This window comes from Monomorium pharaonis, chromosome 3 (assembly GCF_013373865.1).
Source record: "Monomorium pharaonis isolate MP-MQ-018 chromosome 3, ASM1337386v2, whole genome shotgun sequence".
In the NCBI taxonomy this organism is placed as follows: Eukaryota; Metazoa; Arthropoda; class Insecta; order Hymenoptera; family Formicidae; genus Monomorium; species Monomorium pharaonis.
The window spans coordinates 32,218,213-32,236,360 of NC_050469.1; the positions used below are offsets into that span (position 1 = coordinate 32,218,213).

General features: G+C 25.9%; 2 protein-coding genes across 3 annotated transcripts; one reads left to right on the plus strand and one right to left on the minus strand.

The window, feature by feature from the left end:
- Nucleotides 1-1,695: 1,695 nt before the first annotated feature.
- Nucleotides 1,696-11,593, minus strand: LOC105838515 (dynein regulatory complex subunit 2). 2 transcript variants are annotated; one of them, XM_036284444.1, is made up of 6 exons: nucleotides 6,948-11,593; nucleotides 5,398-5,666; nucleotides 4,145-4,434; nucleotides 3,750-3,872; nucleotides 3,191-3,424; nucleotides 1,696-3,049 (listed from the first exon to the last, which is right to left on the minus strand). In XM_036284444.1, the coding sequence occupies exons 2-6, from the start codon at nucleotides 5,613-5,615 to the stop codon at nucleotides 3,024-3,026; spliced, it is 891 nt and encodes a 296-aa protein (XP_036140337.1). In that variant the 5' UTR covers nucleotides 5,616-5,666; nucleotides 6,948-11,593; the 3' UTR covers nucleotides 1,696-3,023. The 2 variants fall into 2 exon arrangements, with proteins under 2 accessions (XP_036140337.1, XP_012539585.2); XM_012684131.3 differs by lacking the exon at nucleotides 3,750-3,872 and having other exon boundaries at nucleotides 1,696-3,424.
- An 878-nt stretch (nucleotides 11,594-12,471) lies between these two features.
- On the plus strand, nucleotides 12,472-17,827 carry LOC105838518 (pupal cuticle protein Edg-91). The gene is made up of 4 exons (XM_012684141.3): nucleotides 12,472-12,576; nucleotides 14,101-14,435; nucleotides 16,084-16,322; nucleotides 17,614-17,827. Exons 2-3 carry the CDS (start codon nucleotides 14,101-14,103, stop codon nucleotides 16,301-16,303), a joined length of 555 nt encoding a protein of 184 aa, XP_012539595.1. The 5' UTR covers nucleotides 12,472-12,576; the 3' UTR covers nucleotides 16,304-16,322; nucleotides 17,614-17,827.
- The last annotated feature ends 321 nt before the right edge of the window (nucleotides 17,828-18,148 follow it).

Sequence of the window (18,148 nt, forward strand, 5' to 3'; positions counted from 1 at the left end):
TCCTCACAATGTCAGGCTTTCCTGGTCTTTAAGACATTTCTCAGAATGTCATTAGATGTATTGAGTACTTGAATAAATTTTTACTCTTTTGTTAAATAAAAGACTTGTTGAAATAGAAAAATAAAAAATATTTTATTCAAAATATTTTCCATCGTTAACTATGATCTTTTTTCACTTTTTACGTAATAAGTGGATACCGCGATAAAAAAAAGTCATTTCTTTTGAAGCGATCTAATTATCAAGCCAATTTTATCTTCATAAAAACTGAAGTGCTGCTTGGAAAGGCCATGCTAGCATTATGTTGAAAAATGATTTTGGCATCTTCTGAATGTTTTTCTTTTAAACAAAGAGAATATTTGAGAAGGGATTATCGTAAAGGTCATTGTACGTAAAAAATTTTAATCGTAACTGTAACCCTTGACCAATCAAAATCAAGCATTCTTAAAATAATCGTAAGTAACCGTAGTCGCAAGGTTTCCGACTGTTGGAATTTTACGATTAATGCTTATATTTTACAGTCTTACGATTATTTTAAGAATGCTTGATTCTAATTGGTTGAGAGTTACAGTTACAATTAAAACTTTTAACATACAATGGCCTTTATTAAGAATGGACAGCAAATATTACAACTACGGTCTTACGATTGCAACTAAAACTTTTTTACGTGCAATGGTCTTAACGAATCTATTTTTTATCATCAGTAACAAGTTTATGCAAAAATGACTTTCTTCTCTGTCTTTGAAACAGCCATTCACACATGATTAAACCTTTCTATGTCTTTTTCTTTTTTAATTTTCTATTAATAAACTTTGAATTTTATTTAAAAAACCACTGATTTAACAGTTAGTAATAATATAGCATTACATATAAAATAAAAAACGTCGAAATTTTGCATTTATATCTAGAACCAGTAATGCTATTATTTTTTAATTATATAAATTTCAAATAATGAAAAATATCACGATAATCGTGATTTCCATGTGATTATGCAGATTACGAATTAGTGTACCTATATTAAAACAACAAGATTGCATGGTAGATTCATTTGTTACAAGCATTAGTATTTAATAATTAGTTAATTTTGTGCTTTTTAAATTTTTCCTTCTTCCTTCTGCGCCATGTAAGAACTGAGGCATTTACGCAAGTGGTTCGTCTCAGCCCTCAATTTATCCCTCTCCGATCGCAATTGCATAATAGTTACTTGCGCAACGCCATATCGCTGCCAAAAGTTTGTCAGATCTTGAAAATTTTCTGCAATCTATTATAAATATATTCTCTTAAATATTCAACAATATTCCTATATGTACGTAAGTATTGTTGAATTACATGTATATACCTGACGAGATACATCCCAATCTGCAACAAATATTTGATACGATGAGATGGTTTGCGAGCTATCTGACTCAATATCATCGGTAAATGGAATTACTTTTTCATCCTGCGTTTCGTACTTACGACAAATTTGCATCATTGTAAGCAGCTGTTTGCTCTTAATTACAAGACGCTTCAAATGTTTTATTGTCTTATTATATTCAATCGATAATATTTTTAATTGAGTTTTGTCTTTTGTCTGCTCTGAAATTGTTTTATTTCTTAATATAGAATTGTAAAATTATTTATTAATAATTATATATGTTTATCAATAATATATTTTGATTTAAATAAGTTTTCTATTTTATTATGTTAATTTTTTAAAAGGTTTTTAGGAAAGTGGGTAAATAATTTTCAAAATTATTTTCTGTGTCCTTTATTTATTTCAGTGGCATTATTCTTTATTTACTTTTGAAAATTGGTTTGCTATTTTTATTAATAAAAAAGATGAATAACTATTAACAATAGATCTATTTGACTTCTCTGTGGTATATCGGTGATCATGATTCTAGATTTTCCAAATGACTGAAATTAAAAATGTCATTTTAATCAGCATGTTTACAGCTATTATTAAAAGCAGAATTATCATAATATTTAATATTTTTTTTGGAACAAACCAAAAAAAAGAAAAATAAAAATTTTAAAACAAGTACTATTTATTTATTTTATTTTGCCTCCATTAGGCGAATTAAAAATTTCCGATAATAAGTGCAAGTATTCTAATGCTGAAGTATTCATTAAATGAACATTAAAAATTTTAATTTTAATTCACTGTAAGTTTTGAAATCTCGTGGTTATCGATGAATCAAATAAATTATTTTTTAAATATAGGAAATCTTTAAACAATCTGTAAAAGACAAAAAGTAATTTTCAAGAATATTTTTACTTACATTTACATCTAAAAAAATTCCTAAAAGTTCTAAAAAGTTAATGCCACACAAGTACGTTGGAACCTTGTCAATTCTGTATTAATAGAAACTATCCGCTTTATATGCACTCGGTGCACGTGATGAGTAGTATAAGTGGGAAATAGCAACGCGTAATTATGACAAATGTGTTCGCAAATTAAGTGCGACATTGTAATCTAATTAATTTATTTAATAAATAGCAAATATTTTGGAAAAACAAAAAATGTTTAATATATGAAGATAAAATTTTTATTTTGAAAGACATTCTAGAAGGAAAATTATATAAATAAATAATATATATATTTCTTTGTTTACTTCTATAAATATTTTTGTATATTTAAGAATTTATATTTTGTCCACATGTTATGGAAAATTATCTTAACAAAATTGTTTAAAAATAGTTTTTTTGTAATAGAAATAAAACATATATTCTTGTATAAAGTTTTTTATTGAAAAAATTACGCAAATATAAATAAAATGACCAACAATAATTAAAATAAATTCTTTAAATGTAACCACATAAATAAAGGAACATCAAATACGATCGGAGCTGGATTTTGTCTAATATTTTATATTTATAAATTTTAAATACATTTTTCAGTTTTATAAATTAAGTGTCAAATACAACTAATCTTGAAGCATAATTATAAACTGACAATACCGCTGTGTCCTTTCACGGAGTGGGAATGAAACGCAGCAACAGTAGGTCACCCCACAATAGTAGACTCAGCCCCGAACAGTCTACTAGTGCGAGGTTTCAGTGTAGAAAACTTTAACATGAATAGAGTATAAAATAAATTGTAACAGTAAAATATTGTTGCATAAAAATTTCTTCATGTTGTTAGAGATTAAGGAGTCTAACTTTACAAATTGCCAATAAAGATTAAAGCAAAAGTCTGAATAATGCACACCTGAGAGAAGACGATTTTTTACGGTCCAGGAAGCTTTTTGAAAGAAGTCATATTCCGTTGCAATTTCGGAAATTTCTTTTTTGGTCGTAGCTTCATATGTGGCTATGTTATCTCGAAATTTTCGTATTTCCTCGAAGTGATTCGCTGTACGTAACAATTGTTGCGCTATCACTTTCTGATCTTTCTCATCCTTGTCTTTAAGTGCCTCGTAACATTTTCTGCGACTCTTCGTTTCTAAAATGATGTCACATTGATCAATATTAGCTTGTCTAATGAATATGACCTTATAGAATTTGTGTTTGATAAATGTGCAGTTGTATATTTGTAATTTAAAAATTCCATTTAAAAAAATTGTAAACAATTATTTAATTAAAACTATATTACAAAATATTCTAATAAAAAATTAAATTGTTTAATTGTTTTTCAATAAGATAGCATAAAATATATAATTTCATATTTTATAATAATTTTATTTAGTATTTTTAATTGAAAATATTTATTAAATAAAGATTCAAAAAAAGGTTTTGAAACTGGCATTAAAAATAATAAATTTTGTTACTGTTTTGATAATCGGACAGAACTTGTCGAAGATTTTCCCAAAAACTTTGCAACTGATTTTCAAGTTGTGCTGCAGAAATTCTGCGTATATTCTTACTATCTTCCACAAATGCATCAATCTTACCTTACAAAATATTAATTCCAATTATTTTAATATCAATCAAAAGAATTAACTAATTGAATTAACTTGCATAAAGTTTTGTTGGCTGTCATATATTTTAGTTTAAAAATTAAAATGTTATATCTTTTATGTAAGTTAATAAATATAAATGTATAATAAAGATAAAGATATAGATATGTTTGTGTAAAATTGTGGAAACAAAAAAACTTTTGATAGTACAAAATTATACAAAATTAATTATTCAGAAATTTAGCATTCTGTTTAATGTGACATACTTAATGCAATACTCTTGACATTGTTCAATGATTCTTCCAATTGTTGCTGAATGCCCTTAGTAATTGATTGTAACGAGATTTCGAACTGGTTCTTTTGATAATAAATTTTACTAATTTCATCGTTTGTCTGAACAAGCGTATCATTTAACGTTCTTCGATAATTTTTTTCCTTGCTTTCTATTCTTTCTTTATACGATCTTAATAATCGATCAATGATTTCCATATGCGATCTTGTATTTCTTTGATACTGTTCTTCGGCCTCACTCAGTTCGTCCATTAAAAAGCTTATTCTGGAGAAGAAAACGCAGAAAAATAATCAATTTTCGTCAACAAATACATATTAAAATTAAAATATTTTTTTCAAAACATTTCACTTTTTATTTTATTAGTTGCTATTAACTTAATTATTATTATTAATATTCTTCAAATATATTTTTGTTTCTAAATGTAATACAAATAAATATAGTATGAAATTTTCTAAGCACCGCGGAACAAATGCATTCTTACGTAAGAATACATTAGTTTTAATTTGATACTAAATTGCTGTTTTTTTTAATAAATAGAAATTTAGCATTCTATTTAGTATTGTTTAATATATATATAATATTCTTGCTTATACACAAAATAATCTTATTTATAATAGATAATAAGCCTTATATATAAACTATATTTGTATTATAATTATATAAGTCTTTATGTATAAACTATATTTAGTCTTTAAAAAATTTGATAATCTTAAATTCCAACAAAATATATATTTGAATAGTCATAAAAAGTACAATATATATTATTGTTTTAATTTTTTTTCTTAACTCATGAAAATTATTATTGAATAATAAAAATAAAATTTTTTTCTTGATAAAATTCTTTTTGTGTAAACCATTTATTTGATATAATATAATCTTATTTTAATATTTAACATTTTAAAAGTTAGACTGCTTAGACGTTTTTAAAATGACAATATTTCTTTTCTGTGTACTAGAGAAAAATTCGTTCATGATTAAAATAATCTTCATCAATCATTATTTAAATCTTAATTAGTCGCGAAGCTCTCTGAATGCACTACACAGAGCCGGTTGTTCCAATTTCTTGGTAAACTTACCTACCAAGTAAGCATGTGGCTATCTACGTTTCTTTTCTTAAATAAATAAAGACAAACATATATTTACCTGATAGGTAAGTTTACCTAAGAAGTTGGAACAATTGACCCACAGACTAGTTGACTAATTAGTCAATGTAGTACACATGATGACCTGTAGTCCTTGATATCGAGAGCTCGATCAAAATTGCGCCATGCAATCTCTACGTTCTCGATGATCTGCGGCATTTTGATTCTCATCATCATCTCCCGCCATAATGTCCGATAACGATTCGTATTTAGAGCACCAAGTTTGATCTCGCGCATTAGATGCTTTTTCCTTAACATTTTAGCATGTTCCTGAGCTTCATATTCTTTTTTGTCCTTAGTCATTTGTTGTATTTCCTTCCATTTAACCGTCCTCTTCTCTTTTTCCGCAGATATCTTTATACATTTGAAAAAACATATATTACATAAAAAAAATTTTTTTATTTTATTTATTTAGTAGAAGATAATATAATAAATTCTATTATTCTATAAAAGATGGCATATTTATTGCTTGTTTATTGGCTGCAAAATACGTAGAGAAAACTTTACAATTAAAAAAAATATTTACAATTATAATAAATATTAAATTATAATAAATATTAAACTTTTTTCAATAATTAAATTTAAATTTTATCGAGTTACTTTACAATTCTCGCATTAAATTAATTTGTTGATTGACTGATAAATAACCAGTTATATGAATCTCTTTAAAATATCTTTTACTATAATTTCGTCATAAAATCCACATTTTCCAAATAAAAAATTTCTAGATAGTTTAATAAAATAAATTATTTATTTTTTATCAAACTAATAAAATATATTCATTTTTAAAATCAAACTAAGATATATAATAATATATTAATTTAATATATATAAAGTATATATAAAATAAATTACAATTTATTTTATATATACTTTATATATATTAAATTAATATATTATTATATATATTATTAAATATAAATTACAATTTTATGAAATTTTTTATATTTTATATGTCTATTTTTTACATATAATTTTGTAAGAAAAAAAATTTTTATAAGTACATCGAGAATACTAAAAAAATATTGTCACTGGCACAGGATTCCTAAAGTGACACTTTCTTATTTCTTGAAAATTAATTTAAAGTATTTGTAAAATTGACAAAAAATACTTTACATCAAAATGAAAGGTTTCGAAATGAAAGGATATTTTAAGAATGTTGCCGCCTGATAAAAGATACTTTTTAATGTACAGTTTTTACATATTTTTATAGTTTATTTTTAACTTTTATTTAAGAGATACTATCCAAAATGCTAGGAGTGCTGACCTTTGTTTACGTATTACAATATTTAATATTCTTTTGGAAAGAACTTTGAAAATGTAGAAAGAACTTTTCTAAAAAAATTGGTGTAAAAGTGCATACCAGTCTTACTTACCGCTGGACGCATTTTTTTTTTAATGTCCACGTCGTAACTGATTAAGAGTTGTGCATGCACAACTAATATAAAATTTTTAGCCTAAATTTCTCTATGCGAAATAAACGTGTTTTTTGTGATTTTCTTATTTTATTTGGTTATATATTATAGTAAATTTAATTGGACGTATTTATAATTACTAGTCCAATCAAATTCGCTATTAATCGTTGTTAATCGATTAAAAGTTGAAAGCTATGTAAAATAATACATACATACTTACATGGATACATATTTTTAATGTCGTTACTTGTAAAGTTGTAAACCTCTTGTAATTTTTTAATTATTTTTATTTTTATGTTGTGAGTGAGATACACTCCAACGAAATGAACGTCGAAAGAGATAAAGGGGTCAAATGACACTTAATGACATCGGCCGCGTGCTATGTAAGCCCTTTGTCCCGATCATCGATCGGGGAATAACGACGTTGCAAGTATCTGTCCTAATTCATATTAAGTACTTGCGACATTACCACGATTACTGCAACACTGCTTAGACGTTGGACCCAGGCCAAAGATTGTACGTAGACTCGGAATAGTCCTAGCAACCGACCGAAAAACGATGTATATAAGCACCGTGGATTGAAAGCGAGGCGACTCACTGTAAATTAAACTCTAGACATTATAACGTGTCGTGTTAAAGCACCGTCAATGTGATGGGTCATTACGTAGTAAACTATTGGCACTGTAACATGTCATTTTATAATAACGGATCTTTGTGACTTAAACTGCTGACAGTATAACTGTTGTCATTGCATAGCGAAGCGTCGACATTGTAAGGATCTCTGCGAAGAAGAGTGTTTACGTTGTAACATATCAGATTGTATAAGAAGAAATACATTTATCTTTGATTCTAACTTGACTTTATGACTGATAAGGGAACTTTGCGAACCCGAAAATTCCAATTTTAATAAAACTACATAAATGTAGAGGGGGTAAATACATAAATTTAGAAATTTTCCGTTTGGGCTCGGTTTGAAGAGATAAAACTACCCTTTAAAGGTTGAGACATTTTTACCTTTTCTCAATATATCTCGTAAAATATCAAAATATCAAAAAAGCGTTTTATACAAAAGTTTTACAGTTATAAATATTTTAAAGTTATACAATAAATTATATATTACACAATAAATGATATCTTTATCGTCCGTTTATTGACTTTCAATTTTCCTACAGGAAATATCTTAATTCTCACTAAGAAGTATTTAAGTATTTAAGTATAAATTTTAAAGTCGTTTTCTTAATCTGTGTATAACATTAATTCGTGCTTAATTTGCATTTCGAGGACATCTATGACTGTAACTATTGCTAGACATACCTATAATATTCTAAAGCCAAGCTAATATTTTAAAATAGAAATAGATTTATCGCGTTTAATCAACGATTGGTCAATGATCTTCCAAGGTACTGTAAAAATAGCTAATCGCTAAGAGAACGAGCGAAAGTTAAATCAATGATGTTTACATATAATAAACGGTAATAAAATAAAAGTAGCATCTCTCTGTTATCGTGACCGGATCAACAACGAGGTCGCATTATGCGTGTAACGATTACATAAATTTAAAAAAAAGATATCACATATTCACATGCTTCCGTAACAAAGGTGATTTATTTGATTGTAACAATTTAACTGTAGCCTGTAATGCAATGTGTGATGTAATCAAATTTTTGTTAATATCACGCTAATTAGTACAATATTGTAACGTAATCTAAAAAGTTGTGAACATTGTATACAAAAAGTATATCAAAATTTATAATACAACCAATCAAAGATAAATTGTCCACAACTCCGAAAATAATCGAAGATAAAATAATGCAAAATTTTTGTAAATTTTTATTTTTGGGAAAAATTATACAAATAATAATTAAAAAATTTTAAGAATACAGTGTACATTTATGTTTTTTAAGATTAAGTTCTCCTTAAATGTATACCTATTTCTCAAAATTTTTAAATTATTAATAATACTATTAATAAAAAATATAATATATATTTTTTCTTTAGTAAATCAATTAAAAACAACTTCAGATTTTTTGACTATATAATACCAATAAAGCTAAAAGTTATTGAAATTTAAAAACTGCAGACTTCTTAGGTTTATTCCTGTTTTTTTCTTAATCAACGAGAAAATATGTTGGTCGTGCATACCTGAATGTTGGATGAAACCAGCTTTAAAGAATAATTTGGCTTATGCAATATAAATAACCACACTTTAGGTGTTGTTTACAGTTTTAGGTAACTATTACATAAACAACACAAAGTAAAATTGGATTATAAAATATCTTTTATATTAGATGTCTTTAAAAAGAGCCAGTATTTACAGTTAAGATCATGTGCGATTAATATTTTGCAATGAAATAAATTCAATAAAGCCTTCTTATTTATAGTAGTATAATCTCTAACATCTAGAAGACACAACAAAAAAATTAGAACATTCTAAAAATAAAATATTTTCCAGAATATATAAAAAATCATTAATACTTATATAATATCGATTGTTAATGCGGAAAATTTTCAGGAAGATTTTAATGCTTTTTACATGTACGCAACAATTCTAAAAGAATTCTGCAAAATCTCATATGTGTACGTTATAATTTTACATAAGTATGTAAGATGTGTTGCAACAGAATGTTTCTAAAATCTATCACAAACATTAAATTTGAACCCATACATCCAAGCAGAAAGTCAATCGTAACGTCAAAATGATTCTAAAATGACTGTTAAAAGTCACTTTTTGATTATGTTTTATTCTTACATCATACATTTATATTCTTATAACTTATTGCTCTACTTTATTAGATATGGTTCATTAATAATGCTAAAATAAAAAGATTGATACAATTACAAATGTTTCGTATAATTATCTCTGAGAATCATACTTATTATAATAATAATGAATTAGATAGTATAGTAATATATTAAATAGTAAATAGTAAATAACATTTGTCGTAATGCTTTAGAGTTTAAAGTTTATATATGTTCTTTTTTAAATTTAGAGAATCTTATTTTGAATCTTTCAAAGAAATTGATGAACGCAATCTAAATATGGACTTTAAAATGTAAATAGTAAAATACAAAAATATTACGCAAAAATAAAACATTATTATTTTTTATATATTTTTTAAATATTGTTTTTTATCTAAATATGTTAAAAATAACACTTAATATATTTTCTTGGACAAAGATTGCAGATTTTTTTAATAGCCTTTCAGCAACTTTTGTACAAGGTTTTAAGTGTAAGAAGCGCGAACGTTTTGCTATTCCAAAATTGTTGTAGATATATTTCGCAATTATTACGAATGTTTTACATTTTATTAGAAATATTTCTGAGATATTTTCGTAAAATTTTAATGTTGTATGGGTATAATTGCATTTGATACTTTGATGATTTTACGATTCTTTAAACTGCAATAATTTTAAAATAATTTTTTAGTTTATTAAATGTTTTCTTGATATTATCTTGATCTTATTATGATTTTATATTCTATTCATGGACAAGAGACGTTCCGTGTGACAAAAATGTTTCAGATATACGATTAAGTTGACATTTGCGTGACGAGTTTTGATAAAAAAACTAAAAGACGTCAAATTAAGAAACTACCATAAACAATCGTTTTTAGCGTACCCTCTCTTGATCTGTTACGCTAATTTCCGAAACAGTGGAAACAGAGAGGTACAAAAAAGTAGAAAAAAATGTCCAGTGTTCCGGATAAAATCCGGAATTCCCTGTATAAATTCTTATGTTAATTCTATCGTCTAGCATTTATCATGCATTACGCAAAAAGATGGAGAAGCCGCGCCTGCTTGTACCAAGGTCGCAAAGAACGTGGCTCATTTTTCGAACGAATGAACTCACTTACGTTCTCACTTTGCGGACTCCACCCATTTATTATATTATTTTTAAAAAAATTGTTACCATTCTAATTAATATTTAAAATAAAAAATCATCCGACAGACGTATTGAATTAAAACGTAACATTTAATAATTTAATTTGTAAAACTTTTTCTCAAATTTTTTAATTCTCAATTATATGATGTAAAAAGATGTAAAAAGATCTAAAAAAAATTACACACAGATATGTAACTTTACAAAAATAGTATTTTATTAAAATTTCACCAATTTTAATTGCGATTTAACAAGAAATCAATGAAGAAAATTTTCTAATATCACAACGTGCGTTCGCATGAAGTAGATATCCAAAATATGCAAATGATGTTCTCAATTTTTTCAAAAAGTAAAGAAAAAACAAAGGTTAAGCTTCCCTTTAATTTTACTTTTCTGAAAATTAAGAACATACACATTACCTCATTATATTGTAATCTTATTTTTGTATTTTTTGGAAAAAGAAATAGTCCAATTTTTTCTTTATTAATGTAAAAAAATACAACTGTACTAATGACAACATTTTCGATCGATGAATTATTTATTAGAATTCTTAAACACAAAAGAAATCTTAAAACTATCGACGTAAAAAACACAATAAAAATGATATTATCTTAAGAGAAAATCTTAAAAAACCGTTTCTTTTTCCAAAAATTTTTGAATTGAACTTTTTCGAGTTAAGAACTCTAAACAATATACATTGAAAGATTTTTGTTCTTAAAAAAATATTTATGTATAATGCTTTTCTTTCATGGAGGATTATCCCATATTATTTACGGTTTGATCGTTAATTAATAACATGGAACGGAATGTTGTATCATTTAAGGAGATTTTTCCGATTTTTTCACATAATATGAGGATGTGATTGACAAATTCTGAAACTAAATTTATGATTTAATATACATATAAACATTCCCATTTTCAAATTTTTTGATTGTATAGTTTAATTATTTTTTAAAATAATTTTTAAACATAGAAAGAGAAAGAAAGAGAATTTTATAGGAAAAAGTGCTTTAAGCATTTTAAACACAAATAAAATATAAAAATTTAAAAAAACTATATTTATAAAGAAAATTAAAAACATTTGACGATTAAAAAGATAAAGTTTTATCAAATAATTTTTATAAGTAAGAGTATGAAATGTTTATAAACCATACAATTTTTTAAAAATATGTCGTCATATTAGTAACAATGTCGCAATGTCGCTTGTTATTACATTTAAATTACTATTATAAACAATTCTTTTTCATTTTTTTCACATTAATATTACAAAAAAATACTTTTAGATAATAAATTATCGTTTTTATTGCTTAAATTTTATTTATTATTTTAGATAAGTTTTTTAAAAATATTTATGAAGAAAAAATCACGTGACTCCACTTTATTTTTTTAAGCTGGAAAACCTCTTTAAAATTGACACTTATTCACCATTGCACTTATATAACAAAGAAAACAAACAAATAAATATCCCAGAAACACAATATCAATCGTGAAAATTAATGAGCGACGCCTAGAACTCGAACAGATGTGAGGAAGTTGACGATGGTCTGCAGTAGGCCTATTCTGTAACTCTTAACGACAGTATCGATTACATTGTCGTTGCACACATATTATATATGACAAAAAAGCTGCGCAACGACAATAAAATGATACTGAAATGTCGTTAAGAGTTACAGAATACGCCTACTGGATATGAATGTTTAACTTTATGTTCGGAATTCCTGTCGAGTCACTGGACTGGGTTCAATGTCAGCGCGTAAAGAAGAACGGGTCCTCAATCGATTTGACTCCCAACAGGTGAGAAGATCTCGAAAGAAATGTAATATCGGAGGACGTGGGCATGTGAGACGTAATTTTTGGTAGCAGTTTTCTGTGTGGTAGGGGCAGCGAAGACCGATCTCGTCGTATAAAAGCAGTCTTTGGACTGCTCTGAGAAGAGTCACTCTCCGTCCGAAAACGTGATCTCAGCAAGGTACGTAACAAGATACATACGCGGTTACGTGGTCGTATCATAACAACAGGATATAGAAGTGATAATCACCCAAACCTATTTGACTTTTCGAAAAACGGACACTTTTCAAGTTAAAAAAGTATCCCGCGTGTCCAGATTCGTCTTTATTGCCTTTGTTCTACATGTTAAATTCGATATGTGTTACATTTGCGAATGTTTCTATCAGTGGGAAAATAAAACGTATAATATATAAGATAATATAGAATAACTATAGAACAACAGATTAAATTTTTATGTTACACTAAGAAAGAATTTTCTTAAATTTAACAAATTCAGTATTTATTAAAATTGGATTTACTTGATCTAAATAAATGTTTGAAATTTTATTTATTTATTATAATAGAATCTTTATTTCTATAGATTATTTTTATTTTATAATTAGATATTTTTATTTTATAATTTGTTTAATACATATGTAGAAATATACTTTATTACAAAATCATTTAAGTTTAATTTAGTAGAATGAATATTGAGATTTAATAAAATATTAATTCAAATCAAAATATAGGATTTTTAGAATTTTAACGAGTTTAATAACATTTTTAAAACTAATGTTAATTTTGGGGAATTTATGTAACTAATAATTAATAATGTAATTATTTAATATTACATTAAACTTGGTCTTTTTTTAATAAATAAAGATTTATTGTAAAATGTTTTACAATATTCACTGTACATACATACACCTATTTTTGCAATATTATAAAGCTTCAATATATATTTTTATTAAATTTTTTATAGTTTCTTAAATTTTCTTAAATTGTATTGCTGTAAACCAATTATTGATTTTACTCTATTATCACAAATCAGTTTTATTATCTGTCATTTAATTAAATTTAATAAAATCAATAATTGGTAAAAATACAAATTTGTCAATTACAAAAATAAATTTAAGTCAGTTTTATTTCGACGTTGTACCGTCTTAATAAACCTGTTTATTATTTATTAATTATTAAATTAGTTATTTAGTAATTATTAAATATTTGATCTTTTTTCAAATAAATTATAAATAATAAATAAGTATTATGTATAGTTAATAATCCCTTACATTTTGCAACATGTTGCAAAATTTTGGAAAATTTGATTTTTCTTATTTTTTTAAGACTATCTTATCAGAAAAATCGAAAAGTTAGAATTCTTATTTGATTGTATTTGAATGTGAGAGAAAAATGTTGAAAATATTCAAAAAATTTTGAGACAGTTGAATTAAAAAGTTATCGTTATGATCATTTTAAAATATGTTTATTTATACATATATTATTTCAAGAAAAAACCATGTTCATAAAATTTTGCAAATAGCGAATAATAATTTTTGTAAGTCTAGATCTCTTATCTTTAATCTAATCTTTCTCTTTCAAAGTTCAAATATTAAAAAATACAAAAAAATTGATTTTTAAAATCTAAAGGCAAGAACATATCCCTAGAATCACTAGAAATTTAAATTTATTTTATGCTTTTTAAATTGTCAGTGTTGTTTTCTTTCAGATGGCAATGAGGTGCATCGTGGTACTGATCGCCGTATTGGCTGTAATTTATGCTCAAGCGGAATCCGAATCTGTTGATCAGAATCCGCAGCAGACATTGGTAGCACCTACGACTTCATCGGCAATTGCACCACTAAAAGTGGAAGCGGTGTCGAGCGAAGTGGCCGAGACACAGTCACGTACCAAAAGAACGCCAATCCTTTTGAAAAAAGCTCTCTTGGGTGGTGCTCTCCTCGGTGCCGGAGCTTTAGGTGCTGGAGCTCTGGGTGCTGGAGCTCTGGGTGCCGGAGTTCTTGGTGCCGGAGTCCTCGGTGCTGGATTGTACAAGGCTAAATAGTAAGTCGACATTATGTTGCTCAAAAAACAGAATATTTAAAAGAAAGAAAGATAAAGAAATTGTATTTCATGTCAAGTTAATAATACCAAAATTTTGAAGAATTATATGAAGAATTCTAGGAAAAAATTTTCATCAGGGAATATTATTTAAATATTTTTAAAAGTCCTGCTTTTTTATTAGAACTACGTTATATTTTCATATCAGAAACAAAGAGTCGGATGAGTATTTGTCTTCTTTTTCGAATCATATTTCAAAATACATATAATAAATTAATTGTTTTATATTCCGCGTTTGACACAAATTGATGAAATATACTAAACAAAATTTACTCATATCATTTTACACGCGCGCGCGCGCACACACACACACACACACACACACACACACACACACACACACACACACACACACACACACACACACACACACACACACAATATATATATATATATATATATATATATATATAATATGTATATATATATTTGAAATATATTTGAAATATTGATTATTAACAAGTTGTATAAAATGTAAATGAGCATATAGCCATATAACCATTTTCTTCTCTACTCGTTGTTAATTTAGATAATTTGATAGTGATATTTCTTTTATCTATATATATATGTGTGTGTGTGTGTGTGTGTGTGTGTGTGTGTGTGTGTGTGTGTGTGTGTGTGTGTGTGTGTGTAGGTATAAAATCTGTTTATCTTAGATAAAAGAAATATCAACTTTATCAAATTATCTAAATTAATGAGTAGAAAAGAAAATGGCTATATGCTCATTTACGTTTTATACAACTTGTTAATAATCAATATTTCAAATTAAAAACTTAACAATTATAATTATTTATTAAAATATTCTACAACAGATTCTCTCAATTACCAAATCTGCAGAAAACTAATTCTGCCAAATATCTGCTTTGGTCAGTCAGCGAAAGCACAGAATTTGCTAGTAGAATATAACATGCTGGTTGCCAAAACTGAGCATAATTTGTTTCGTAATTTTTTAAATTATATATTCTAATTAAATTATATATTTATTTTTCAATGATTACAAAACGACAGACTTTGCTCCATTCTGTTTATTAATATGATCGTGGATGCATTATTAATATGATCTGCCGCGATAATTCTGATCTGCTGAAAAAAATGCTAATATACCTCAAGATTTTACTTATTAGAACTATATAACGTTAATTTTTTCGTTAAAAGTATAATGTAGAACACACGCAAACTCTTGTTAATTAAATTCATATTTCCTAATGCAGAACAGTAAAAAAAAGTTAAACACCACGTATATGTATACGTGCATCAAATTTACGCGACGTATTAATGAAGACGAGTAGATGAAAAAAATTCTTATAACTATATATCAAACTTATGTACAAAAATGCTTTATGAAAAGGTATAAATGTTTAAAAACGTTTATTAATTGTTATAATAATTATAATAATTGTTAAAAAATTCTTTCTGCAAAAAAGCAAAGCTTCGTCAAACTAACTGTCGAAATTTTTTCATATATTCTTCTAACATTTATTTTCGTAAACTTATTGAACCACATCAAAAGTTTGTTAAAGATATTAAAACAAAAGTGTCAAAAACGAAAGTGTCAAGAACGTCTTAATCAAATATTGTAATTTTTTCTTAGCTATGGCGGCTATGGCAGCTATGGTGGATATGGCGGATATGGATATGGATATGGATATCCTCATTACCATAGCCATCCTGATTACCATTACCATTATCACAATTATCCTAATTACCATTATCATAGTTATCCCCATAGTTACCCTCAAAGTTATCATCACTACAGTTACGGAGGATATGAAGGGTACGGTTACGGCGGACCAGGCTACGGTTATTGGTAAATTGGCTCCTGCGCTAAGAGTAAGTATATATACAAAATATATAGTAGTTTTTCTTGTGTTGGACTGTATTTTTTAAATATATATAATTTCTCCGATAAAAAATTTTTATTATATTTTAGACTTAAAGCTTTCACGGCCATTGACGTTGCTTCCAATAAAAAGTTTTGTAAATATTTGTTTAAAAAAATTTGACAAACTTGTTTAATTTTTATAATAAAATCAAAAATTATAAAATAAGAAATCTTAGAATATTTCAGAATTCATATGAAGAATTTTGGAAAAGATATAGATTTTCTCAGCATTTTTGAAGTGTTTGAATTTGTATTTATTAAAAAATTTTAAAAATAAAGAAAAAAAAATTATACAAAATTCCCAAAATTATATAAAGAATTCTTACCAAAGATTATATAAAGATTTTTCATACATTAATTAAATTATTAAAATAGTATATATACACAAGATAGTTTATTTTATACTTAATAATAAGTAATCACAGAATTTTTAGATATTAAAAAAAATATTTCTGACAAGAATTATAGAAATTCTTGAGGACAAATAAATATAATCAATTTTCGAAAAATTAATTTTTTTTAAGTTTAAAACCATTATCACTATTTTTTTAAATAAAAATATATGTTTTTTACACAATATAAAATATAAAATGTTCTGTAAAAACCATTAATTTTTTGATAATTAATTGTACCTTAATTAATATTTCTATATCTACGAATAATGAGATAAAACAATTAGTGTAAACACAATTTGCTTTTCAAAGACGATATGTAAAATTAAAAAATCGATTTTTCGGAAAAATGATTTTATCATTATTTGACTTTCGAAAAAAACCATTGTTTGAAACATTTCTTTGTAAAATCTAGTTTCTAGATTTCTATATTTCTTACTGTTACTATTGAAATGAATCATTCTACACACACACACACACGCGCGCGCGCGCGCGCGCACGCACAGAATATTGGGTAATAAGCGAGGAAAGTGATTTTTTTTCTCTCTCTCTCTCTCTCTTTTCGTTTTACCTACCTCTATGTTCTCGATGTTCTATTATCACTCTTTGTAACTCATACTTCGCCCTTCAGCCTATATGCTTGGGCATAACAAATATATCTATCTATCTATCTCTTTCTCTCTGTGCGTGTGTGCGTGAGAAAGCACATGCCTATATATTTCTACTCTAGAGACAAATAAAATATTTTCATAAAAATCATAAAATTAATACTGGGAGAAAATAAGCACTCTTTTTGTAATTCTACATATCTGAAAATATTTGTAATAATCAATATTTTTTCTTGTAGATCTCATCGAAAAAACGGAACTACTCGTTGTACAACTGGTACTTACCGGTACCTTTTTGTTTATCATTATTTATTAATGATAAAAGCTACCTCCTTTTTACATACACACGCGATATTTGTATATCGTATTTTTTACAAATCAGTTGTATCTTGTAATATATAGTACCTTTAATACTGTGAAATATAACAAATAAAATTGATTATACAAGATAAATGGACTACAGCCGTGATTATTATCATTCAATTTATTATTATATTAATTTTTAAAAAATTATAATAGAAAAGATATATTATCTCTTACTACTATAATTTAGAATTCCCAAGTAATACATTTCATTCCAATATATTTATAATTTTCATAATATTCAATAATTAATAAATATAAATAATTTTAAAAAATATGCAATATTATGCTTTATCCATTATATGGACATAAATTATATTTCGTATAATTCCATTATTAAGATGTTTTATTTTGTTAAATTTTTTAAAAAATTTAAAAAATTTTCGGATTTTTTCCGGGAATTTCGTTTTT

What these genes read in the sequence shown, in the direction of transcription:
- LOC105838515 (XM_012684131.3), bottom strand. Translation starts at nt 5,615, where the DNA reads ATGACTAAGGACAAAAAAGAATATGAAGCTCAGGAACATGCTAAAATG. An exon ending in CTCGATATCAAGGACTACAG is followed by an intron (nt 4,435 to 5,397) that starts GTCATCATGTGT and finishes TTTCTTCTCCAG; the next exon opens with AATAAGCTTTTTAATGGACG. An exon ending in TGTCAAGAGTATTGCATTAA is followed by an intron (nt 3,425 to 4,144) that starts GTATGTCACATT and finishes ACATCATTTTAG; the next exon opens with AAACGAAGAGTCGCAGAAAA.
- LOC105838518 (XM_012684141.3), top strand. Translation starts at nt 14,101, where the DNA reads ATGGCAATGAGGTGCATCGTGGTACTGATCGCCGTATTGGCTGTAATT. An exon ending in GGATTGTACAAGGCTAAATA is followed by an intron (nt 14,436 to 16,083) that starts GTAAGTCGACAT and finishes ATTTTTTCTTAG; the next exon opens with CTATGGCGGCTATGGCAGCT.